The 26,299-nt window shown below is 42.4% G+C and overlaps 1 protein-coding gene across 1 annotated transcript; it reads left to right on the top strand.

The window, feature by feature from the left end:
• Nucleotides 1-15,606: 15,606 nt before the first annotated feature.
• On the top strand, nucleotides 15,607-25,145 carry LOC308471942 (vomeronasal type-2 receptor 26-like; the record flags this gene model as incomplete). Its single annotated transcript, XM_080996260.1, has 6 exons — nucleotides 15,607-15,620; nucleotides 15,998-16,289; nucleotides 17,342-18,124; nucleotides 21,164-21,394; nucleotides 23,943-24,069; nucleotides 24,247-25,145. 6 exons carry the CDS (start codon nucleotides 15,607-15,609, stop codon nucleotides 25,143-25,145), a joined length of 2,346 nt encoding a protein of 781 aa, XP_080852386.1.
• Nucleotides 25,146-26,299: the final 1,154 nt, after the last annotated feature.

Here is a 26,299-nt window from a genome sequence, read left to right as displayed (position 1 = left end):
TCTCCCTCCTCTATGTGACATCCTTTTATATATTGGAACATGGCTATCATATCACCCCTTAACCTCCTCTTCTCCAGGCTAAACATGCCCAGCTCCCTTAGCCATTCCTCATAAGGCATAGTTTCCAGGCCTTTGACCATTTTGGTTGCCCTCCGCTGGACACGTTCCAGTTTGTCAGTGTCCTTCTTGAACTGCGGTGCCCAGAACTGGACACAGTACTCCAGGTGAGGTCTGACCAGAGCAGAATACAGTGGCACTATTACTTCCCTTGATCTAGATGCTATACTCCTATTGATGAGGCCCAGAATTGCATTGGCTTTTTTAGCTGCCGCGTCACACTGTTGGCTCATGTCAAGTTTGTGGTCAATCAAGACTCCTAGATCCTTTTCACATGTACTGCTCTCAAGCCAGGTGTCACCCATCTTGTATTTGTGCTTCTCATTTTTTTTGCTCAAGTGCAATACTTTACATTTCTCCCTGTTAAAAGTCATCTTGTTTGTTTTGGCCCAGTTCTCTAATCTGTCAAGGTCGTTTTGAAGTGTGATCCTGTCCTCTGGGGTGTTAGCCACCCCTCCCAGTTTGGTGTCATCTGCAAATTTGATCAGGATGCCCTTGAGTCCATCATCCAAGTCGTTGATAAAGATGTTGAATAAGACCGGGCCCAAGACAGAACCCTGTGGCACCCCACTAGTCACTCTTCTCCAGGATGAAGAGGAACCATTGATGAGCACCCTTTGGGTTCGGTCAGTCAGCCAGTTACAAATCCACTGAGTGGTAGCATAGTCAAGACTGCATTTTACCAGCTTCTTTACAAGAATATCATGGGGCACCTTGTCAAATGCCTTGCTGAAATCAAGGTAGGCTACATCCACTGCATTCCCTTCATCTACCAGGCTTGTAATTCTGTCAAAAAATGAGATCAGGTTAGTCTGACATGACTTATTTTTCAGAAATCCATGCTGACTATTGGTGATCACAGCATTCCTTTCTAGGTGCTCACAGACTGTTTGCTTAATGATCTGCTCCAGAATCTTCCCTGGTATTGATGTCAGACTGACTGGGCGGTAATTATTTGGGTCCTCTCTTTTCCCCTTTTTGAAAATAGGGACAACATTTGCCCTCCTCCAGTCTGCCGGGACTTCGCCTGTTCTCCAGGAATTCTCAAAGATGACTGCCAGTGGTTCTGAGATCACATCTGCCAGTTCTTTTAATACTCTTGGATGCAGTTCATCTGGCCCTGGAGACTTGAATACATCTAAACTAGCCAAGTATTCTTGTACTATCTCCTTAGTTATTCTGGGCTGTGTTTTCTTTGCTGAATCATTTGCTTCAAATTCCTCAGGTCGGGCATTGTTTTCTTTATCGGAGAAGACTGAGGCAAAGAAGGCATTGAGGAGTTCAGCCCTTTCTGTGTCCCCTGTTTGCATTTCACCATCTTCTCCTCTGAGTGATCCCACTGTTTCTTTGTTCTTCCTTTTGCTACGAACATACCCATAAAAGCCTTTTTTGTTGCTTTTAACCTCTCTAGCAAGCCTGAGTTCATTCTGTGCTTTAGATTTTCTGACTTTGTGTCTACATGTGCTGGCTATTTGTTTGAATTCCTCTTTGGTGGTTTCCCCCCTTTTCCATTTTTTGTACACATCCTTTTTTAATCTTAACTCAGTTAAAAGTTCTTTAGATAGCCACCCTGGCTTCTTTAGGCACCTTCCATGTTTCCGTCCCATTGGTATTGCCTGAAGTTGTGCTTTTACTATCTCCCTCTTAACAAACTCCCAGCCATCATGAACTCCCTTTCCTTTTAGTATTACTGTCCATGGGATCTCACCCAGCACTTCCCTAAGTTTTATGAAGTCGGCTTTCTTAAAGTCAAGAAATTGAGTCCTAGTATGCTTGGCTGCTCCTTTCCGCTGTATAGTAAACTTCAGAAGAGCATGATCACTCGCGCCTAATGATCCTTCCACTTCTACCCCACTAACCAGGTCATCAACATTGGTTAGGACCAGATCTAAAATGGCTGTTCCTCTTGTTGCTTCTCCCACTTTCTGGACAATGAAGTTGTCTGCAAGGCCAGTGAGGAATCTGTTTGACCTTATGCTCTTGGCTGAGTTTGACATCCAACAAATATCCGGGTAATTGAAGTCCCCCATTACTACTATCTCCCTTCCTTTTGCATGCTTGGCCATCTGTTCCAGGAAGGCATCATCTATGTTCTCCGTTTAGCTTGGGGATCTATAGTAAACTCCCACAATGAGGTCACTGTTATTCTTCTCTCCCTTAATTTTGACCCAAATGCTCTCACTTTGGCTTTGAGGTTCTAAATCTTGGATCTCTTCACAGGTATACACATCCCTGACATATAACACCACTCCTCCTCCTTTCTTGTCTGGTCTGTTTCTCTGAAATAGATTGTATCCCTCCATTATTACATTCCAATCGTGGGACTTATCCCACCAGGTTTCAGTGATGCCTATTATGTCATATTTAGTTTGCTGTACCAAGAGCTCAAGCTCATCTTGTTTATTTCCCATGCTTTGCGCATTAGTGTACAGACATTGAAGTCCATTAATCATTCCCCCGTGACTCTTATTTAAGGATTTTTTCCTCCCACCACTAGGTCTGCGTGCTGTTTGCTCCATTTGGTCTATGACATTTGGATGATCATCTTCATCAATTGATAGACTCCTACCTTCAGGAGCACTGTCTCCCTCCCCCACATTAGTCAGTTTAAAGCCCTCCTGATGAGGTTTCTGAGATTTTTGGCAAAAACATTTCTCCCAGCCGTTGTGAGGTGCAGCCCATCGCTTGCCAGAAGTCCATCTTCAAGAAACTGCAGTCCGTGATCTAAGAATCCAAACCGTTCCTGTTTACACCATTTGCGAAGCCAGCTGTTCACTTCCACTATTTTTCCCTCTCTCCCTGGGCCACGTCGTTCAACTGGGAGGACAGATGAGATGACAATTTGTGCATTTAATTGCTTCAATTTCCTGCCCAGAGCCTCGTAGTCTCTTTTGATCTTCTGGAGGCTATTGCTTGCAGTGTCATTGGTTCCCACATGAACCAAGAGGAGGGGGTATTTGTCAGTGGGTTTTATGATTCCTTGCAGTCGTTCCGTTACATCTTGGATCTTAGCCCCGGGGAGACAGCACGCTTCCCGAGACATCTTGTCAGGCCCACAGATCACTGCTTCTGTTCCCCTCAGTAGGGAATCCCCTATCACCACTACACGCCTCCTCTTAGGTTTGGTCGGGGTTCTCCGTGAGCTGTCCGTTCCAAGGTCGCCTGCACATTCCCTGAGGACTGACTTTGCTGCTCGTCTTCATATACCTGATCGACTGTAATAAGGGAGAGATCCTCAAATTGAGTCTGCTCTTCGTCTTCCATGCTAGGGGAGAGGACCTCAAAGCGATTGTGTATTTCTAAACAATCAGAGCGAACCCTGGGCCTCCTACTTCTTTGAGTCACGTTTCTCTATATATCTGGCTCCTGTGTTGGTGAACTAGCCTCCTTCTCAGGGGAGTCCCCTGTCTCCTCCTTGGTGGAGACGGTGTGCTCTGTTGCTTCCAAGAAGAGCTCCAGCTCTCTAATTCTTTGGAGCATAGCTACACGTTCCTCCAGTTGCTGGACTTTGTCTTCTAAGAGGGCAACATGCAATTGCTGCAGGTAAAGCTGCCTGCAACCTTTGGCAAGATGGCAAACATTGCGCAGGAACCGCAGGCTGTTCCCTCCCCCTCCATCTTGAGAACGTGTCGTTGGAGGTGGCTACAGTGGTCCTCCATCATGAAAAGCGTGAAGACAGGACAAATAACTCCCCCCCAAAAAAACCTAGGTCTCCCCCCAACAAACGTTTGAGACTAGCTCCCCTAAATCTAAAAGATGGATCAAACTGCCCTGCTAGCTCTGATAAGCTCCTCCCACAGCTAATCACCTGCCTCAACAGAAACCCTGCCCCCTCTGACCTTTGCACAGGGAGAGCAGCTAATCAGCCACAAAGAAACACACACACAAGAAAAACCTTTTTGCACCTTCTTCAGCTGCTGCCCTGCTAGCTCTGATAAGCTCCTCCCACAGCTCCTGCCCACCTAGCAGTACGAAAGCACGTCAAAGTGCAAGTAGATAAATAGTTACCGCCCCGGCGGGAAGGTAAACGGTGTTACCGTTTGCTGCTGTGGTTTGCCAGAAACGGATTAGTCATGCTGGCCACATGACCCGGAAGCTGTGTGCTGACAAACGCCGGCTCCCTCGGCCTATACAGCGAGATGAGTGCGCAACCCCAGAGTCGGTCACGACTGGACCTAATGGTCAGGGGTCCCTTTACCTTTACCTTGAGTGGCTTTGGGATAGAGACTATCTTGGAGGTGGTCTAGGTTTTAGCAATGAGGCCGCCCTGTTATGATGTTGTTGATCCTATAGTAGAAAGATGACTCCATCCTTCTTAGAGCTTTCTGCTCTACATATATTAAATCCATGATGACCATTCTTTACATAATTTCGCAAAATCATAACCAATCTTTTCTAATGGATGCCATCCAACGTGGTTTTCTCTGTCTTTCTAGCTTCATTCATTTTTGAAAGAAGTCCATCTGTCTTCTAATACTTCAACTGACAGACAGTACTTGGATGAGAATGGGGCACTGGGCGTTGACTTTGATATTGTGAATTGGGTGTTGTTCCCTAATAAATCTCATGCTAGTGTGAAGATTGGGAGCATAGAGAGACAGGAGTCCTCAAATCTAAAGTTCACCATTAGCCCAGAAACAATAGTATGGCCCACACTGTGGAAGAAGGTAGGAGAAATGTTACATGCCTTTTTAATATCTATGGTATATTCTACATTCTAACAGCTTGTTGAACATTACATATGAGGCTTTTATTGCAGTCATAGACACTTCCTTGGAGATAAATAGCAATGAGCTTAATGGATCTCACTGTTGAATAAGCATGTATAAAATCTGACAATGAATAAGAGGCTTACAAAATGAATTACAAAATGAACAGCTGTAATATATATATTTTATCGAGCCTGGAAAGCCTCCTAAAATGAAAATGGGAAGTGCAGATATGCCTCACGAGCAAACTAGGTGCCAAGTTCTGCAGCCTTCATGCCAACCTCAACAATGCCATTTTGCCTTGGAAGCAAAGCAGAAATCAGTCAGTCCACCCTTATTTCACAACTGCACCAACACATAGCAGGTGTGATGGCAACAGTGTCAGGAGTTTTTTTAGTGCCCCATTTTGTAGAAATGGCTGGTTCAATTCACATGTTGCCTGGATTGTCTGTATGTGTAGAAAAGTGCAGTATATCAATGTTAAAGGGAATAAGCAGAAACACTAAAGAGATTTCACAGCCATTCTGCTCTACAGAAAGCAAAAAAGAAATCACTCCTAATTGGGCCTGGGCTCACTTTGGGCAATTGGAAGTAAAGATGCTTTTAATGTTTCACGCTTTATTATATTTTTATCTGTGTGGGAAGCTGCCCAGTGTGGCTGGGGTAACCCAGCCAGATGGTTAGGGTATAGATATTATTTTATTGTTAGTATTAGTGTTATTCCAGGGATCCTTCCAATACTGAACAATCCATTTCCTCAATGCTCTTTCTTCTGTTCATTTCCAGACCATGCCTCAGGCAAGATGCACAAAGAGCTGTTGCCCTGGATTTGCCAAGAAGATTCAGGAAGGGAAGCCTCCATGCTGCTATGACTGTGCTCCCTGCTCAGAGGGGACAGTCTCCACTCAGGAAGGTAGGACACAACGCCAATGGAAAGAAGCCATGCATAGAAGGTTCTCTGCTAGAGAACACAGTATACCTGAAGGAGTGTCTCCACCTCCATCATTCTGCCCGGACACTGAGATCCAGCGCCAAGGACCTTCTGGCGGTTCCCTCACTGCAAGAAGCCAAGTTACAGGGAAGCAGGCAGAGGGCCTTCTCGGTAGTGGCACCCGCCCTGTGGAACGCCCTCCCACCAGATGTCGAAAAGAGAAAAATAACTTCCAAACTTTTAGAAGACATCTGAAGGCAGCCCTGTTTAGGGAAGCTTTTAATGTTTAATAGGTTATTGTAATTTAGTGTTTTGTTGGAAGCCGCCCAGAGCAGCTGGGGGAAACCCAGCCAGATAAGCGGGGTATTATTATTATTATTATTTCTTAATCTCTCCCATATGCAAACCATTCCCCACAATTGTAAGACTGCCCTAGGTGTATGCCTAATGTCAGTATACTGAAGTCTCTCTTTCTCTGTGCAGATGCCAATGAATGCACCAAATGTCCAGAAGATCAGCATCCAAACAAGGAGCAAGATCACTGTGTCCCCAAAGCAACTAACTTCTTGTCCTATGAAGATTATTTGGGGAAACTCCTGGCTTCCTTTGCCCTACTCTTATCCTCAACCACAGGGTGCATTTTGGGAATATTCATGAAATACAATGAAACTCCCCTAGTCAAGGCAAACAACAGGGACCTCTCCTACATCCTCCTCTTCTCCCTCCTGCTTTGCTTTTTGTCATCTTTCCTCTTCATTGGCTGGCCAAGGAAAGTCACCTGTCTTCTCCGACAAATGGTCTTCAGCATTGTCTTCTCATCTGCCGTCTCTTCTGTGTTGGCAAAAACCATCACTGTGGTGTTGGCCTTCTTGGCCACCAAGCCTGGGAACAGGCTGAGGAAATGGCTGGGGAAGAGTCTGGCCAACTCCATTGTCATTTCCTGTTCCACTGTCCAAGTTGTCATCTGCATCACCTGGCTGGGACTTTCTCCTCCATTCCCAAACTCTGACATGAGCTCCTTACCTGGCGAGATCATCTTGCAATGCAATGAAGGGTCTGTTGCTATGTTTTATGCTGCCCTCGGCTACATGGGCTTCCTTGCTGCCATCTGCCTCACAGTGGCTTTCCTAGCCAGGAAACTGCCTGGGGCCTTCAATGAAGCCAAGCTGATCACCTTCAGCATGCTGGTCTTCTGCAGTGTTTGGATGTCCTTTGTGCCCACCTACCTGAGCACCAAGGGAAAATACATGGTAGCCGTGCAGGTCTTCTCTATCTTGGCTTCCAGTGCTGGGCTTCTGGGCTGCATCTTCATGCCCAAGTGCTACATTATTGTACTCAGGCCTGAGCTGAACACGAAGGAGTACCTGACAGCAAAAAACTAAACAGAGAGAGGGAGGGAGGGAGGCAAGGAGGGAGGGGGGAGGGAGGGAGAGGGGGGAGAGGGAGGGAGAGAGGGAGGGTGAGGCTGATTGTATCTATAGCACAGAGACCTGCTTGGATGAGTGAACAGGCTGGAGTTGGTCTTACCCAGCCTTGCCCACCTGGTTATTCAGTGCAGCATCAGGGCAGACCTGAGGGTTGGGGAGGGGGAGTAGCTGCGTCTAAAGAGATCCCATCTCTTTCTCCAAGCTCTATGTCCAGTTGGGGAGTATCTACAATATGTGTTCTCCTTTGTTACAATATATGATCACGACTGCGAGACTTTTATATGCACAAAGATGCAAGGAAACATCATTGCTAACAATGGAACAATGGCTGTTAATTCTAAAGGGTTTAGCTGAGCTGGCAAAATTGACATGTTGAATCAGAGAAAGGCATTGTTAACATTTCTAAAGACCGGAAACCTCTCATAGACTTTTTGCATGAAAAAGAAATTGAAATAATGACATCTGGATTTGAGGTTTGAAGATAAGTTTTGTTTATAGGTTTATAGATTCTCTCTCGCTCTCTCGCTCTCTCTCTCTCCCCCACACACACACCTTTCTGTGTTTTTATTGTATCTATATAAAAGTCTTTGTTTGGTTTAAAGAGTGGAAAGTATATAAATTTTGTATTTTTCTCTGTAAACCTTAATAAACTATGTAGACATGTAACAGTTGACATGTTCTTTAATCTTTCTTTAGCTTAACTTTTTACTTAAGAATAGTTTGGATTTCTAAATATATCTGTTTCTATCGTTGTCTTTTCCCCAGAAATTTATTATTCTTCTTGAGTTATTTTTTGTAAACCTCTATCTACAATAAAGTGGTATGTGAATTTTGTTTAAAATAAAAATAGTAATTTAGGCCACATCATGGAGGTGGATAAGGCTATAAACAGCTACTAGCCCTTATGAATATGGCCTCCCTCCACTGTTTGAGGCAGGAAGACTCTGAATCCCATATAGGGAATCCCATATAGGGAAAGGGCTGCTGCATTGACCCCTTTCTTGTGGGCTTCCCATTGGGGCAACTGGATGTCCATTTTGAGAAGAGGATGCTGGACTTTGTGGACTCTTCACCTGATCCAGCTTCAGGGCATTTTGTTGTCAATCATGTTCAGCCAAACTCAACTTTCTACCTCCTTGAATCTTGTCAGTCCCTTGAGTCAACATGTTTTTCTCCTGCTCTGCACCTGCTCCTAGAGGAGACCTTTCTTCCCTTATAATTATCAGAACCACAGTGATCTATTTTTATCCCCCATGAACACCCTTCCAATGTTGCCTTTAAGAACAATAACACAAACATCACAATCAAGAGCAGCAGGAGGTTATTTACTCCACCATGCCTGAAAAGTTTGATATATAAAATATTTTGTGTGCCACAGAGTCCTTGCAGTCAAGGTCAGGTGAAAAGGATGTAGGAGATAAGTCCTTGTGAAGCTTAATCAGAATATAGGAAGCTGCCTTCTAGCTTAGTACTATCTACTGACTGGTAACAGCTCCTCAGCCCTACCTGGAACAGTTAGGAACAGTTAGGAGAGGTTGAACCTGGCACTTTTTGGGTGCAAACCAATGCTCTACCCCTCAGCTATATCCTTTCCTCTTTGTCTCGGGAGCCAGAGCTGGAAACGTCTTTACAGGAGTTTAGGCTTCTTCTGAAAAGCTGGCTATGGAGCTGAGAGGAACAGTCAGAAGGGAGGTGTAGCAGGTGGATTCAGAATGATAACACTGCTCTTGTTGCTCCCTCTTGTAACCTACGGGATGCAGCAGAAGGCAAAATGCTCACTGAATCTGATCAAGGATGTCAATTACGTTTCGAATTTTTACAGGCCAGGAAACCATCTCATTAGTGCATTAGTATCTGCAAAAACCATTGGAGAGCAGTACCCCTTCACCTTCTACAGAACCCCCTTGAACTGGGTTTCTGCGTGAGTAATGTATTGATGTGTTTCTGCTACACTCCTGGTCTCATGATGAACCTGGGTCAGCCCCTCTGAGATGAAAGTGACTGAAGCTAGGGTGGGTCGCTCCTGGAGGTCTATGGGCTCCTAGAGGTCGATGGAGGTCTATGGAGTGTGCCTGTTGCAGGTTTTCTGTAGTTTGCCAAATGATAATCATTCTTTCATTGTGTCTCATGGAACCTTGGAGCATTTCTTGGCATGAAAACTGTGGAGTTCTCCCACTCTCAACCCAATAAAATCTTCTAGAAGTTTATGAATTAGTGCCCCAGGACTGAGCCACTACCCTCACCTGGAGATGAACGGAAGATTGGTTCTCTCACTCACAAAAGTGAAGGTTGAAAGGCAGGCTTGTCTTTTATAGCTGGGTACAGTGATGGGCACAAAGGATCTGATTTCTTTCCGCAGGGTCTGTAAGACAGAGTTGTTCCGCCTGGCCTTTGGCTTGGAATCAACTTGATCCCCTTCCCCTCTTTCCTTTTTCTTTTCTCCTTCTGTGATGGAACTCTATTTGGGGACTTCCCTGGCTTTTTTTTCTGGCCCACCTAGGACCAGTCTGGATAGTTGGCCTTGGTGAAGATTTGACGTTTTCATCCCCAAAAAGTTTTTGATTTGAGTTTCTACTGAAACGAGGCTGTATGTTAATGTTGTATTTTAATCTTGTTTTTAAGTTGTATTTTAATCAATTGTTTTTATACCTGGTGTTAGCTGCCCTGAGCCCGGTCTTGGCTGGGGAGGGCAGGGTATAAATAAAATTTATTATTATTATTAAAGTAATCTTTGCCACTGAAAACTGCAGCTCTCTACTATGCTTAGGCAGGTGCTCTTCTCATGCTTTGATTCCAAACATGCCAACCATTTAATTTGAAGCAATGTTTGTGAGATATATAATGCCTGGAGAAGACCTTAGATACAGTGGTAGCTACTGACCACTGGACAAAGCGGAGCCAGGCTTCCCCAATATTCCCGGCCCTCGTGGGGTGGAGGATTCTAAGCCATGAAAAGCTGCTGAGTGTCAGAGATTTTATTGAAAAAAGTATTAGAAGCATTTGATTTATAAAAAGATAGGGTGAGAAAGAAATGAGGAAAAAAGTGAGTAAGAATGAAAAAAGAGTAGAAATATTGTTACAATACCATGCAATAACCTAATATATTCTGTGTAAACACATTCCAAATACTATTGCATTTATACCAAGAAAGTCTGTGTCTATAAGCTGTCTGTTCATATGTTGCCAGTGTTGCAGGGAGACAATATACAGCCTTGCCGTACTCCTTTCCCAATTTTGAACCAATCAGTTGTTCCATATCCAGTTCTAACTGTAGCTTCTTGTCCCACATAGAAATTTCTCAGGAGACAGATGAGGTGATCAGGCACTCCCATTTCTTTAAGAACTTGCCATAGTTTGCTGTGGTCGACACAGTCAAAGGCTTTTGCATAGTCAATGAAGCAGAAGTAGATGTCTTTCTGAAACTCTCTAGCTTTTTCCATAATCCAGCGCATGTTTGCAATTTGGTCTCTAGTTCCTCTGCTTCTTCTAAATCCAGCTTGCACTTCTGGGAGTTCTCGGTCCACATACTGCTTGAGCCTGCCTTGTAGAATTTTAAGCATAACCTTGCTAGCGTATGAAATGAGTGCAGTTGTGTGGTAGTTGGAGCATTCTTTGGCACTGCGCTTCTTTGGGATTGGGATGTAGACTGATCTTCTCCAATCCTCTGGCCACTGCTGAGTTTTCCAAACTTGCTGGCATATTGAGTGTAGCACCTTAACAGCATCATCTTTTAAAATTTTAAATAGTTCAGCTGGAATATCATCACTTCCACTGGCCTTGTTATTGGCAATGCTTTCTAAGGCCCATTTGACTTCACTCTCCAGGATGTCTGGCTCAAGGTCAGCAACCACACTACCTGGGGTGTACGAGACATCCATATCTTTCTGGTATAATTCTTCTGTGTATTCTTGCCACCTCTTCTTGATGTCTTCTGCTTCTGTCAGGTTCTTTTTTATATATATAAGATTTTTATTAAAAATTTTACATTACAAAAAATAAAACAAAAAGAGAAAAAAAAATACAGAATAAGAATTGTTAAAAACAATCAATCTTTTCATCACATTATTTTCCATTTACTTGTTTCTCGGACCTCCTCATACCTCTCTTTTTTGTATTCCAATTCAATTTATTAGCTCAGTAATTTGTTTTCCTCTTTATTCTACCCAAATCCTTATTCTTAAATTGTTATAATCTTGAAATTTTACTTTTATAAACCCATTTTTTCATATTCTTTTAACCCATTACAGCTAGAAACCACTTAATTTCGATCCAACATTATTCTAAAATTCATTAATTTTACAATGTCTCTGTAGATAATCTTTAAATTTCTTCCAGTCTTCTTCCACTGACTCCTCCCCCTGGTCTCGGATCCTGCGAGTCATTTCTGCTAATTCCATGTAATCCACCACCTTCATCTGCCATTCTTCCAGAGTGGGTAGATCTTGTGTCTTCCAGTATTTTGCGATAAGTATTCTTGCTGCTGTTGTGGCGTACAAAAAGAAAGTTCTGTCCTTCTTTAACACCGATTGGTCAACTATGCCTAGAAGAAAGGCCTCTGGTTTCTTCATGAAGGTATATTTAAATACCTTTTTCAATTCATTATATATCGTCTCCCAGAAAGCCTTAATCCTTGGGCACGTCCACCAAAGGTGAAAGAATGTACCTTCATTTTCTTTACATTTCCAACATTTGTTATCGGGCAAATTATAAATTTTTGCAAGCTTGACCGGGGTCATGTACCACCTATAAATCATTTTCATAATATTCTCTCTTAAGGCAATGCATGCTGTAAATTTCATACCGGTGTTCCACAACTGTTCCCAGTCAGCGAACATAATATTATGACCAACATCTTGTGCCCATTTTATCATAGCAGATTTAACCGTTTCATCCTGAGTATTCCATTTCAACAGCAAGTTATACATCCTTGACAAATTCTTAATTTTGGGTTCTAGCAATTCTGTTTCTAATTTTGATTTTTCCACCTGGAAGCCAATTTTCTTGTCCAGCTTATATGCCTCCATTATCTGATAATAATGGAGCCAATCTCGCACTTTGTTCTTTAGTTTCTCAAAACTCTGCAATTTTAATCTATCTCCATCTTGTTCCAAAATTTCCCAATATTTCGGCCATTTAGCCTCCATATTGAGCTTTTTCTGAGCTTTCGCTTCCATCGGTGACAGCCACCTTGGGGTTTTATTTTCCAGTAGATCCTTGTACCTTACCCCAAACATTAAACAATGCTTTCCTAACAATATGGTTTTTAAATGCTTTATGCGCTTTGACCTTATCGTACCATAGATAAGCATGCCATCCAAATACATTATTAAAACCTTCCAAATCCAAAATTTCTGTGTTTTCAAGAAGTAGCCATTCTTTCAACCAGCAGAAAGCTGCTGATTCATAATAAAGTTTAAAGTCTGGCAGGGCAAATCCACCTCTTTCCTTTGCATCCGTTAATATTTTAAATTTTATTCTAGGCTTCTTGCCCTGCCAGACAAATCTAGAAATATCTCTCTGCCACTTCTTGAAACAATCCATCCTATCCACAATTTGCAATGCCTGAAACAAAAACAGCATTCTCGGCAATACATTCATTTTTATAGCTGTGATACGGCCCAGCAAAGAAAGTTTCAAATTTGACCATATTTCTAGATCTTTTTTCACTTCACCCCAGCATTTTTCATAGTTATCTTTAAATAAGTTCCCATTTTTTGCTGTCATATTGATCCCCAGGTATTTAACTTTCTTGACCAATGTTAACCCTGTCATATTCTGAAACATCTCTCTCTCGGTTTGTGTTAAGTTTTTCTCTAAAACCTTGGTTTTTAACTTATTCAGTTTAAACCCAGCGACCTGACCAAATTCTTGAATCAGTTCCAAAACCCTTTTAGTACTAGATTCTGGCTCCTGTAAAGTCAATACTAAGTCGTCTGCAAAAGCTCTCAGTTTGTACTGTCTAGCTCCGACCCGTACACCTTCAACCAACTGGTCCCTTCTGATCATGTTGAGCAAAACCTCCAGAACCGATATAAAAAGCAATGGGGAAATTGGACAACCTTGTCGTGTCCCTTTTTCTATTTTAAATTCTTCCGTCACCACATTATTCACAATTAATTTTGCCTTTTGTTCTGAGTATATTGCACTTATACCATTTTCAAAACCTTGGCCTACCCCCATACCCTGTAAGTTCTTTTTCATAAAAGTCCAAGAAATATTGTCAAAGGCTTTCTCCGCATCCACAAATATCAAAACTGCCTTAGTGTTTATATTCTCTTGCAATTTCTCTATAATGTTAATTATATTTCTCACATTATCAGAGAGATGTCTTCCTGGGAGAAAGCCTGCTTGGCCTTTATGTATCTCTTCCACTAACACTTTTTTTAATCTTTTTGCTAAAATGTCTGCAAAATTTTTGTAATCCACATTAAGCAGTGATATGGGACGGTAGTTCTTAAGCTGAGTCTTTTCAGTCTCTGTTTTCGGTACAAGTATAATATATGCTTCCTTCCACGACTCTGGTGCCATTTTCCCCTGCATTATTTCATTACAGACTTCTTTCAGAGGTTGCAATAACCATTCCTTTAAAGATCTGTAGTATCTAGAAGTCAGTCCATCCGGTCCTGGAGATTTACCCAATTGCATATTCTGAATGGCACCTTCTATCTCCTGTTCAGTTATTTTATAACTCAACATTAATTTATTTTCTTGAGAGATTTTTTGTAATCCATTTTTCTTCAAAAATCTGTCTAAGTCAATTTCTCTCTGTGTTCCTTGTGTATATAGTTGTTTAAAGTACCTCTGGAAACAATTTCTGATCTCCACTGGGTTCTGTATATTCCTTCCTTCCACTTCTAAGTTTGTAATTGTATTTTGTTTTTGTCTTTTTTTCATTTGCCAAGCCAACAATTTCCCACATTTGTTAGATGACTCAAATGTCTTTTGTCTCATTTGTTTAATTTTCCACTCAATCTCTTGATTCATCATTTTCATAAGTTGCACTTGGTATAGCTTTATTTCTCTCAAAATCTCCTGCGATTTGGGTTTTACTCTCAATTTTTTTTCACCTTCTTTTATTTTCTCCAATTTTTTTTCCTTCTTCTCATTCTGGATTCTCTTTTTTAATGTATTCTGTTGTATCAAGAACCCTCTCATAACCGCCTTACTAGCGTCCCAGATTACTCTTTTTTCCACATCGGTGTTCATATTTATCTCAAAATAGTCTCTCAAGGTTTTTTGTGCCTTCTTTAAAACTTCTTCATCTCTAAATAAGGTGCCATTCATCCTCCATCTGAAGGAGCCAGTTGATATTAGTTTCATCTCCATCTTAACGGCATTGTGGTCGGAGCAGGTTTTTGGGCAGATTTCCACTTTCCTAGTCTTTGGTGCCATTCCTCTAGTTACCCATATTTGGTCAATTCTAGTCCATGTCATCTTGGCTTCAGAAAAGAAGGTTCCCTCCTTAGCCAAGGGGTTCTTTATTCTCCAAATGTCCACTAGATCCAAATTGTCTGTCATCTCAAAAAAGGTCTTCGGTAGTCTACCATCCTTGGTGACTACCTGTTTTTGTGCCTTATCCATATATGTAGATACCACTCCGTTCATATCTCCCAGCAGAACTACATTGTAATCCAAATAGTCCATCAGGATATCTTGCCACCTCTTCTTGATGTCTTCTGCTTCTGTCAGGTTCTTACCACTTTTTCCTTTATTATGGTAATCTTTGTACGAAATGTTCCTTTCATATCTCCAATTTTCTTGAACAGATCTCTGATTCTTCCCATTCTGTTGTTTTCCTCTATTTCTTTGCATTGCTCGCTTAAGAAGGCCTTCTTGTCTCTCCTTGCTATTCTTTGGAAATCTGCATTCAATTTCCTGTATCTTTCACTATCTGCCTTGCATTTTGCTTGCCTTCTCTCCCCCGCTAGTTGGAAGGTCTTGTTGGACAGCCACTTTGCTTTCTTGCATTTCCTTTTCATTGGGATGGTTTTCGTTGCTGCCTCCTGTATAATGTTGTGAGCCTCCATCCATAGTTCTTCAGGCATTCTGTCCACCAAATCTAAATCCTTAAACCTGTTTTCTTGGCAGGGATACTGGAGTGGCTTGCTGGTTCCTGCTTCAGGTGGATCACGTTTGTCAAAACTCTCCACTATGACCTGTCCATCTTGGGTGGACCTGCATGGCATAGCTCATAGCTTCTCTGAGTTATTCAAGCCCCTTCGCCACGGCAAGGCAGTGATCCATGAAGGGGGGTCTGGTATTTAAGTTGCTCATAATTAAGCCTCTTCAAGATTAGGAGTAAAATAAGGTAGCAGATACAATATTACCCAATTAGCCATGATTTTTGTTCACACAGATTAGCATTGTTTGCAGTTTAGCATTATTTATGGACATCTCAGACCGGAAGTGTTGAGCGTGAGAAATGAGGAGCCATCGGCAACTGTGTTTGGTTCTGTTCCCTGGCTCCTCCCAAAATGTCATGCATGTGATGTCATATGCGCAGCCATCTTCCTCAATCTTAAGTACAAGTTTTAATTTATTTATTTATTCAATGAATTTATATACTGCCATTCATCCTAAGATCTCGGGCCAGTTCACAGAATAAAATGCTGTTTGCACCTCTGCCACTGGAGCTGGTGGTGGGTTCAGGTGGCTGATTTGTGTCCTGGTTTTTTCTCCATTCTTCTCTCCTGCAAAGATACTTGTGGACATTGCTGCTCTTTGCCCTACTTACTGTGCTCTTTCCCATTGGCTTTGATTTATACAAAAAAGAATGCGACTTTCAAATTCACTGTGGCGTTTTCTTTTTGCAGTTTTGTGACTAAAAGGGGATGGCAAATTCTTAGCTTCTTGCTGGCTGTTCAGGATGTCAATCATAACTCCAGGCTCCTACCCAACATCACCCTGGGCTACAGCATCTATGAGACCCATTTTGATGGAAGAACGACTTCTGATGCCCTGACAGATCTGCTTGCCGGTGGGAAAATCAATATTCCAAACTACACCTGTGGAAGGCAGAAAACGTTACTGGCTGTTCTTGAACGGGGTGAATCTGACATCTCCATGCACATTGCAGGCATGTTGGGAATCTACAAAATCCCACAAGTAAGAATGGGCACACCTGACATTTGTCATCTCACAAAACAACAAATTATGCTGAGGATAATATAACTATTTTATTAAATAAATCGAGCAAAATCATAGTAAGAAAGGAACTTAATGCTAAATGTACCACTGTTTCAATATAGATCTTCTTCAATATGCATTTACAAAACAATAAATAACCATTTCCCCCCCAAATGTACAAATAATGTAATAAAATGTGGAATGCTAAAGGTGGAAATATACTTGGAGATGTTTCAATGGTATGATTTCATCTATGATCTAAAGCAAGGCAACATAGCCAATACCTTTAAAATAATAATAATAATAATAATAATAATAATAATAATAATAATTTTATTTATACCCCGCCAATCTGGCTGGGTTTCAAAAGCCACTCTGAGCAGCTCCAAACAGAATATTAAAAACATGATAAAACATCAGTGGAAGAAAATGGCTTTATAGATATTTGGAGAGTCTACCATCCTACTGATAAAGACCTCTCTTTCTATTCTCATGTCCACAATCCATATATCCATAGAGATTTTCAACAATTACTTTATTCCCAGTAGAAAAAATGAGTGAAACTGAAATCCACCCAATGACTTATGCTGATCGTGCCCCAATATTGATATTGATAAAATACAACTTGCAGAAGCTCTATCTAACAAAATATTATGTTTGGACAACTACATCTTGCCAAATGAAAGAGTTAGAGGTGAGGCAGCACAATATCTTTATTAATGTTTTTGGCCACAATATTACTCCAGAGGTAACCTGATCCATTATGACTCTTCTGTATTGACCTTATGCGGCCTGATGAAGATTTATTATTATTATTCCTGCAGGCATTTTAATTGACGTTTGGTTTAATAGATGTACCTTCCTGGGTTTTTTCCCTATCGACTCTTTCTTAACTGCTTAGGGACTGTGGCAGTTAAGTGGAATACATTGCTAAAATAAAATAAAAATAGTTTATTTCAAATAAGGTTGATGTTGATAATTAAATTTGTCCTGAAAAGCAAAGCATTGGTCTCTTTCCCTTCTCTCACCAGCTCAGTTCTGGCTTCGTTCTTCATGATAAAAAACAGTCTCCTTTTGTCAACTCGATGGCCCCAAATGAAGAAGCTCAGAACCAGGGGGTGGTCAAACTCCTCCTGCACTTCAGATGGACATGGGTCGGCCTCTTTGCTTCAGACAATGACAATGGAGAAAAGTTCTTGAGCACCTTGACACCTCTGATGAACAAAAGGGAAATTTGTGTTGCCTTCACAGAAAGAGTACAATGGAAAACTTCCCTGTGGTTCCCTCATGAGCCATCTGCCATGTGGAGACAAGTCAATGTATTTGTTTACTATACAGATTCTCAGGATGGATTTTATGCTATCATGGAGGTACAATCTTTCTTTGAAAGGACACAAACCAGGGGGAAAGTCTGGATCACCACCGGTCGTCAAGACAACATCTTGTTTTATGAGACGGAAGCCTTCCGATATGCCCATGGTTCTTTGTCCTTTGTAATGAAGACCAATAAGGGAGCAAAAAAGGACTACTATGAACCAATAGCTTCTGCTTCTTGGCGAAAAGCATTTGTATGTTCATATTTAAAGCATCCCTTATCTGTGAGGAGTTGGGAAAGATGCAGGGAGAAGGAGAATCAGATGCTGCTGCCCCAGAAGGAGATCGAAGGGATCCACTCCCAAGACAGTTATATCACTTACAATAGTGTCCAAGTTGTGGCTCAGGCCTTGAATGCAGCTTATTCATCCAGATCAAAGCAGAGGTTGATGGTGGGAGGAGGCGAAAAGATGGAACTTCAAAGGCTACAGCCATGGCAGGTATAGCCTCTCGATATATATATATATACTTCTGCGTGCGCGCGAATTGTGGGAAACCCGGTGCTTACTTCCAGGTTTGCCGTGGTCGCGACTTGGATCAGGCCCAAGTAGAGGTGGTTGTAAGTAGAGGTTCTACTGTATAAGGTAAAAGGTAAAGGGCCCCTGGACGGTTAAGTCCAGTGAAAGGCAACTATGGGGTTGCGGCGCTCATCTCGCTTTCAGGCCAAGGGAGCCAGTGTTTGTCCACAGACAGCTTTCCAAGTCATGTGGCCAGCATGACTAAACCACTTCTGGTACAACGGAACACCGTGACAGAAACCAGAGTGCATGGAAACACCGTTTACCTTCCTGCCACAGCAGTACCTATTTATCTACCTGTACTGGCGTGCTTTTCAACTGCTAGGTTGGCAGGACCTTGGACAAAGCAACAGGAGCTCACTCCATTGTGGGGATTTGAACCGCCGACCTTCCGATGCTCAGTGGTTTAGACCACAGTGCCACCCGCGTCTGTATACACACACACACACACACACACACACACACAATTTCTTAGTTTACAAAAATACATGCATTGTCTCTTTTTTCAAGTTGTGTTTTCTACAGATCAGTTTCATTTGTTGTGAGACATTAGTGTTACATACAGGGTTAGGTTAGGAAGAAAGGTTGGTAGTACAATAGCTTTATAAACAAGCATTGTGTTTATGGAAGACAATCTTACTCGGCTATGAGTGATCACCAAAGAGAAGAGAAAGAGAGGAAGAAAGGAGGGGGAAAGAGGAGGAGGAGGAATGGTGAGTAGGGTGGGGTGGTTATGTTTCTATTCTTCTACTTAGTGTATGTTTGGGGTTTTGTGTCAGTGTCACTTGTATAGGCTCTCTTACTATTTGCTTGTTGTATTTACTTGGTGGTGAGAGAGGTTGGGCGTGGCTTAGGGTGTGGTTGGTTGTGGTTGGTTGGCTGTAGTGTGGTGTGTGTGTGCATTTTTAGATCAAGTTAGCCAGATTGATTCTTATGCTGTTGGCGGATTCTTGTTGACTTGTTGGGCTATTTATATAATAAAGGGGAACGATACCGGGTTGAAGGGGTCTTCTTACTCCTGACAGGTCTCTCCAGTATCTGGCTATGATGCTTCTGGCTGCTGAGAATAGGTGGGTTATGAGCTCTTTATAATGTGAGTGGGAAGATGTTTAGTAGGGCCAGTTCTGGGGTTGATGGTGGGTGGAGGAAACGAGATGGAACTTCAAAGTCTACAGCCATGGCAGGTATGGCCTCTCACTTTACATATATATATATATATATATATATATATATATATATATTACACACACACACACACACACACACACTGTATAAGATTTATTCGTTTACAAAATACGTGCATTGTCCCTTTTTTCAAGTTGTGTTTTCTACAGGTCAATTTCATTTGTTGTCAGACATTAGTGTTGCATACAAGTTAAGTTAGGAAGAAATGGGGGGGCAGAGGGGGAGGAGGAATGGTGAGTGGGGTGGGGCAGGGTGGCTAGGTTTCTATTCTTCTACTTAGTGCATGTTTGAGGTTTTCTGCCAGCGTCACTTGTATAGGTTCTCTTACAATTCACTTGTATTTCCTTGGAGGTGACAGATGTTTGGGGGTGGCATAGGGTGTGGCTGGTTATGACTGGTTGTCTGTAGTGAGATTTGTTTTTTGTGTGAGTGGTGTGTGTGTGTATATATATATTTGGATCAGGTTAGTCAGATTGATTCGTATGCTGTTGGCAGATTCTTGTTGTCTTGTTGGACTGTGTATATGTTAAAGGGGAACCATACTGGGGTGAAGGTATCTTCTTCTATTTGTCCCCATGTCAATTTCAGTTTATTGGTTAGTTTTTCTAATAAGGCTGTTTCCAGATTGAATCCAAATTGGGAGGGTTTGGAATCAGTAGGTTAATTTTGGAAGGGTGATAATTTTGATCATGGCTATCTTTGTCTGAGAAGGTGAAGTTGGTGTTGTTCCATTACCTCAAGTCTCTGTTGATTTGTCACCACACGGGGTTGTAATTGTGGAGGTATAGTTTGTTGGGGTTTCTAGGTATCTGAACTTGGTGTGCCAAAGTTTTATCTTGGTGATGTTGGCAAATTCTTTTTGGGTGTGGGTGTGGGTGTTGAAACACATAGCCTCAGATTTTGCAACGTTTACTTCTAGGCCCAATGCCATTGCAAACATGTTGAGTTCTCAGATTAGGGTGGTTGCTGTGTTTATGGGGTTTGGTGTTGTGACCATCAGGTTGTATGCAAAGAGCCCTAATTTAAAGGTTCTGCCTTTAAATTATTTCCATTCCCTTGATGTCTGTGGCTGCTCGGATTCGGATAGCTAGACGTTCCAGAGCCAGGATGAATAGGAAGGGAGACAGTGGGCATCCTGGTTTTGTGCCTCTTTGGATTGTTATGGTGTTAGAGTCCAGACCGTTAGTCCTGCATTTTGCTGGGGCTCGGGAGCATATTTGTTTGAGGGTTTGTAAGAAGTTGTGACCAAATTTCATATTAGTTAGTATGGCTAGTAGGTATTTCCATTCTAAGCAATCAAAAGCCTAGAGGATGTCTAGGAACCTAACTGTCAGTCAGAGTCTAGTTACCTTGCTGTGTTCAATCAGATTCAGTAGTTTCCTGATGGGGTCTGTCATATCGCGACCTGGGACAAAGCCAGTGTGGTCTGATGGTATTAACTTGTGTAGGAAAATTTTTAGACAGTTAGCCAAGATTGATGTGAATATCTTGTAGTTTGGTTTATTAACGAGATTGGATGGGTATGATTCTACTTTGAGGCTGTCTTTGAGTGGTTTTGGGATAGAGACTGTCTTGGAGGTGGTCTAGGTTTTAGCAATGGGGCCGCCCTGTTATGATGTTGTTGATCCTATAGTAGAAAGATGACTCCATCCTTCTTATAACTTTGTGTTCCACATGTACTAAATCCATGATGACCATTCTTTACATAATTTCTCAGAATCATAACCAGTCTTTTCTAATGGATGCCATCCAACGTGGTTTTCTCTGTTTTTCTAGCTTCATTCATTCTTGAAAGAAGTCCATCTGTCTTCTAATACTTCAACTGACGGACAGTACTTGGATGAGAATGGCGCACTGGCAGTTGACTTTGATATTGTGAATTGGGTGTTGTTCCCTAATAAATCTCATGCTAGTGTGAAGATTGGGAGCATAGAGAGACAGGAGTCCTCAAATCTAAAGTTCACTATTAGTCCAGAAACAATAGTATGGCCCACGCTGTGGAAGAAGGTAGGAGAAATGTTATGTGCTTTTTTAATATTATGATTTCTGTTACACTCTAATAGCTAGTTGAAAGTATATATGAGGCGGGGGGCCACTGTCAGCATCGCCCTAGAGCCAGTGCGCCAACTGGACTCATGCACCTCAACCCCGACTGGGCTAGGCGAGCTGGGTAGCACCGCCAGAGACCTCCTTTTCCCACAGGAACAGGTCACAGTGCTGTGGACTCACAGCTTAGAGCTGAGAGCACCGGATTCACTGTCTCAATAATACAGTCGTTGCGCAGCAGAGTTTCGCAGAGTCTTGCAGAGTATAAACCACTCGGAGAGCAGCTCTGTAAAATATCTTCCTTTTATTCTATAACTACAACTATGATACAAAGCTATATACAGAGCTGAATATTCTAAGCATAAATCAATGCTACACTGAGAGTCTGCAGCTGCTCTTAGCAGCAATCTTATCTCTAGGATCTCTCACACTCTCACTCTCTCCGATACACTGACTGACTGACTCTCTCTCTCACACACACACAGATATGTTGCTGGGCAGAATAAGTAGATAGGCAGGACACGCCTCCTTCTCTCTGGAGAGTCAGCAGAGACCATCAGGAGATGATCAGGAGATTCTTGGGTATGGGAGGGGTGAAATCTCCTCAGCCACTAGGGGGTGCATTGGAAGATGGCCGACAATACCATCTCTCCGACCCACACGGAGTAATTAAGAGGCTGTTATGGGAGTAGGCAGCCTCCCTTGTTGCCCCAAGGAAATGGGGAACACTGCCCTTGCCTGCTGTGCCCATAAATCACCCCCTAATTCGAAAGAAGGGGTGAGGGCCCTAGGCAGAATGCCCCCATGTGGACCTCGGCTCTCCTGGACGCTGTCTCTGATCGCGCACTAGTTGCAGCAATTTGGAATAATTAATTACAAAAGAAGCAAATGCACATATTTCAAGTGAAGAAGGGGAGTGAAGTCTGCTAATTTAAGTGACCTCTGAAAAAGAAGACGACGGGCTGGAGAAACAGGAATATTTTACGATGAAGATACACCAAAGGCGGGATATGTTGACAACGGGGCTGAATGGGGGGGGGGGGACTTTTTTACTTTCCTTCTATGTGATTTACAAGAACCCCTCCTCATTAGAATCATCGGTTGAACTGACCCAAGCAGGATGATTAAGGTCTGTGTGGAGATAAACTTTAACCAAAAGTATGCTTTATGGAGACCGAGAAGCAATAAGAGCTTTTGGGAATGGCTCAGCAATTAATTTGGAGTCGCCATCTTGCCAAAGGATTTATAGCCGGGAGGAAGAATGGACTTGTTTTCAGACTGCATTCCTAGTGAATCTCCTCAGAGGTTTTGAGGAAGGAGGCAGATTGGTGAAGATTAATGACGCTAAGACTGTTTTGATGTATGGAAGTGATGTTATATGGAAAACGTCTGGATATGGCTACTGGATAAATAAATAAAAAATCCACGCAGGATTACAAACTGTTCTAACCAGCTTGCGGAGACTATCAGAGGTCACAAAGAGAAAGGAAAAATATATGAAAATAAGAACAAGAGATGTGGAAAAATAATAAGAAAGGACTGGATAGTACTGTGAACATCATAAACTTAGATTTGTGGACATTAAAACAGCAGTAAGAAGCAAAAAGTTGATTGGATCCCTTCGGAACTTGAAATATGGGTACCCCCAACAAAAATTTAAAATTCGGCTGTGTAATTTGGAATTTATGTAATTTGGTTTGATTTGATGTGATTGGTCGGTTAATAAAAAAATATTCTTAAAAAAAAAAGGATATATGAGGCTTTTATTGCAATCATGGACACTTCCCTGGAGCTAAATCCCATTGCGCTGATTGGATCTCACTCTTGAATAAGCATGTATAAAATTTGACAATGAATAAGAGACTTATAAAATGAATTACAAAATGAACAGCTGTAATATATATATTTTATCTAGCCTGGAAAGCTTCCTAAAAGGAAAATGGGAAGTGCAGATATGCCTCACGAGCAAACGAGGTGCCAATTTTTGCACTAGGTGCAGCCTTCATCCCAACCTCAACAATGCCATTTAGCCTTTCAAGCAAGGCAAAAATCAGTCAGTCCAGTCTTATTTCTCAACTGCACAACACAACTGTGTCAGGAGTTGTTTTAGTGCCCCATTTGTAGGAATTTTTTTATTGTTGCTGGTTCAATTCACATGTTGCCTGGATTGTCTGTATATGTCGAAAACTGTAGTATATCAATGTTAAAGGGAATAAGCAGAAACACTAAAGAGATTTCACAGCCATGCTGCTCTACAAAAAGCAAAAAAGAAATCACTCCTAATTGGGTCTGAGCTCACTTTGGGCCATTGGAAGTAAAGATGCTTTATTATATTTAAGAATATAATAAAGTTTCACGCTTTGTTATATTTTTATATGTGCTAGAAACTGCTCAGAGTGCCTGGGGAAACCCAGCTAGATGGGTTGGGTATGAACAACAACAATAATGATAATGCTTCCAAAACTCAACAATCCATTACTTTGATGCTGCTCCTTCTATTGATTTCCAGACCATGCCTCATTCAAGATGCACAAAGAGCTGTTGCCCTGGATATGCCAAGAAGATTCAGGAAGGGAAACCCCCGTGCTGCTATGACTGTGCTCCCTGCTCAGAAGGGACAATCTCCACTCAGGAAGGTAGGACATGACACCAGTGGAAAGAAGCCATGGGTTGAAACTTCTCTACCAGTGAACACAGTGTTCTTTCTTGATCTCTCCCATATGCCAACCATTCCCCACAGTTGTAACAGCATTCAGACTGCTCTAGGTGTATGCCTAATGTCAGTATACTGAAGTCTCTCTTACTCTGTGCAGATGCCAATGAATGCACCAAATGTCCAGAAGATCAGCATCCAAACAAGGAGCAAGATCATTGTGTCCCCAAAGCAACTAACTTCTTGTCCTATGAAGATTATTTGGGGAAACTCCTGGCTTCCTTTGCCCTACTCTTATCTTCAACCACAGGCTGCATTTTGGGAATATTCTTGAAATACAATGAAACTCCCCTAGTCAAGGCCAACAACCGGGACCTCTCCTACATCCTCCTCTTCTCCCTCCTGCTCTGCTTTTTGTCCTCTTTCCTCTTCATCGGCCGGCCAAGGAAAGTCACCTGTCTTCTCCGACAAACGGTATTCAGCATTGTCTTCTCATCTGCCATCTCTTCAGTGTTGGCAAAAACCATCACTGTGGTTCTGGCCTTCATGGCCACCAAGCCAGGGAACAGGCTGAGGAAATGGCTGAGGAAAAGTCTGACCAACTCCATTGTCATTTCCTGTTCCACTGTCCAAGTTGTCATCTGCATCACCTGGCTGGGACTTTCTCCTCCATTCCCAGACTCTGACATGAGCTCCCAACCTGGCGAGATCATTTTGCAATGCAATGAAGGGTCTGTTGCCATGTTCTATGGTGCCCTTGGCTACATGGGCTTCCTGGCTACCATCTGCCTCACGTTGGCTTTCCTAGCCAGGAAGCTTCCTGGGGCCTTCAATGAAGCCAAGCTGATCACCTTCAGCATGCTGGTCTTCTGCAGTGTTTGGGTGTCCTTTGTGCCCACCTACCTGAGCACAAAGGGGAAATACATGGTAGCTGTGCAGGTCTTCTCTATCTTGGCTTCCAGTGCTGGGCTTCTGGGCTGCATCTTCATGCCCAAGTGCTACATTATTAGACTGAAGCCCGAACTGAACACAAAGGAGTACCTGACGGCAAAAAAATAAACGGAGAGAGAGAGATTATCCATCTTTCCTTTGATCTGTATTAAAAGCATTTTGGTTGGGATCTTCTTTAAAGGTTAACTGATTTTAGTTTTAGTTACAGGTAGGTAGCCGTGTTGGTCTGCCGTAGTCAAAACAAAATAAAAAAATTCCTCCCAGTAGCACCTTAGAGACCAGCTTCTTCAGTATCTTTCTGAATCTTATTTTCCCCCTCTCTTTTCTATTTTTTCCTTCTCTCTCTCCCCCCCCCACCTTTCTAGGTTTTTATTGTATCTATATAAAAGTATTGGTTTGGTTAGAAAATGGGAAAATATGTGAAGTTTTGTAACTTTTTTATATATAAACTTTAATAAAATATATATTCTTAAAAAAATAAAATGTGTGTTTCTGGCATTGGGCAGTCTGGACAGATTAGGGACTGTGCTGGTTTACCACTCACCACACTGCCCAGCAGTCTCCCTGCCTCAGTTGACAGAGCTGGTCTCAGAGGTGGTGTAGAGGACTCCCAGACTGTTGGTTTGGGGGGACTTCAGCATCCATGTTGAGGCAACTTGTTCTGGGGTGACTCAGGACTTCATGGCTGCCACAATGACCATGGGGCTGTCCCAACATATCATCATCCCAATGCATGTGACAGGCCACACTCTGGACCTTGTTTTCTCAACTGGGCAGGAAGAGGGTGATCTGAAAGTGTGGGACATTGACTCCAGTCCCTTGTCAAGTTCAGATCACTTCCTGTTGGCAGAGGCAGGGGCTTCCAGATGGCTGCTGGGAGCTATAATCAAACAAGGTGTCAGTTGGGTACCAGCAACTCTCATGGCCGGTTGCCAGGAACATACAAATACAAGGAAATGCTTCTTACCATCGGCTTTTTCTTCAGTATTTACAGAGAGGATTTGGAACCCAGCCTCTTGGAAAATGGCATTGTCTCAAGAGAATCTCCACCCTCCATGTCTCTCCCACTTCCTCATTCGTCATCTCTATGGGTGCTGACAAGCGCCCTCTGCCTTTGAGCCCTTTGCTCCCCTACTTTCAAGGCTTGCTAGGATCTGGGAGGCAGGGTCTGGAATGCTTTCTAAAGACACTGTGTCCGTCAGCTGTCACCCCCTGGTACTTCCTCTTCCTCCTCCTCCTATCCCATTATTTCATAACTTTCC

Source organism: Podarcis pityusensis (genome assembly GCF_964106645.2).
Source record: "Podarcis pityusensis genome assembly, chromosome: 2".
In the NCBI taxonomy this organism is placed as follows: domain Eukaryota; kingdom Metazoa; phylum Chordata; class Lepidosauria; order Squamata; family Lacertidae; genus Podarcis; species Podarcis pityusensis.
Note: the sequence above shows the minus strand (reverse complement) of the source record. Positions and strands in the feature narration are given on the sequence as shown.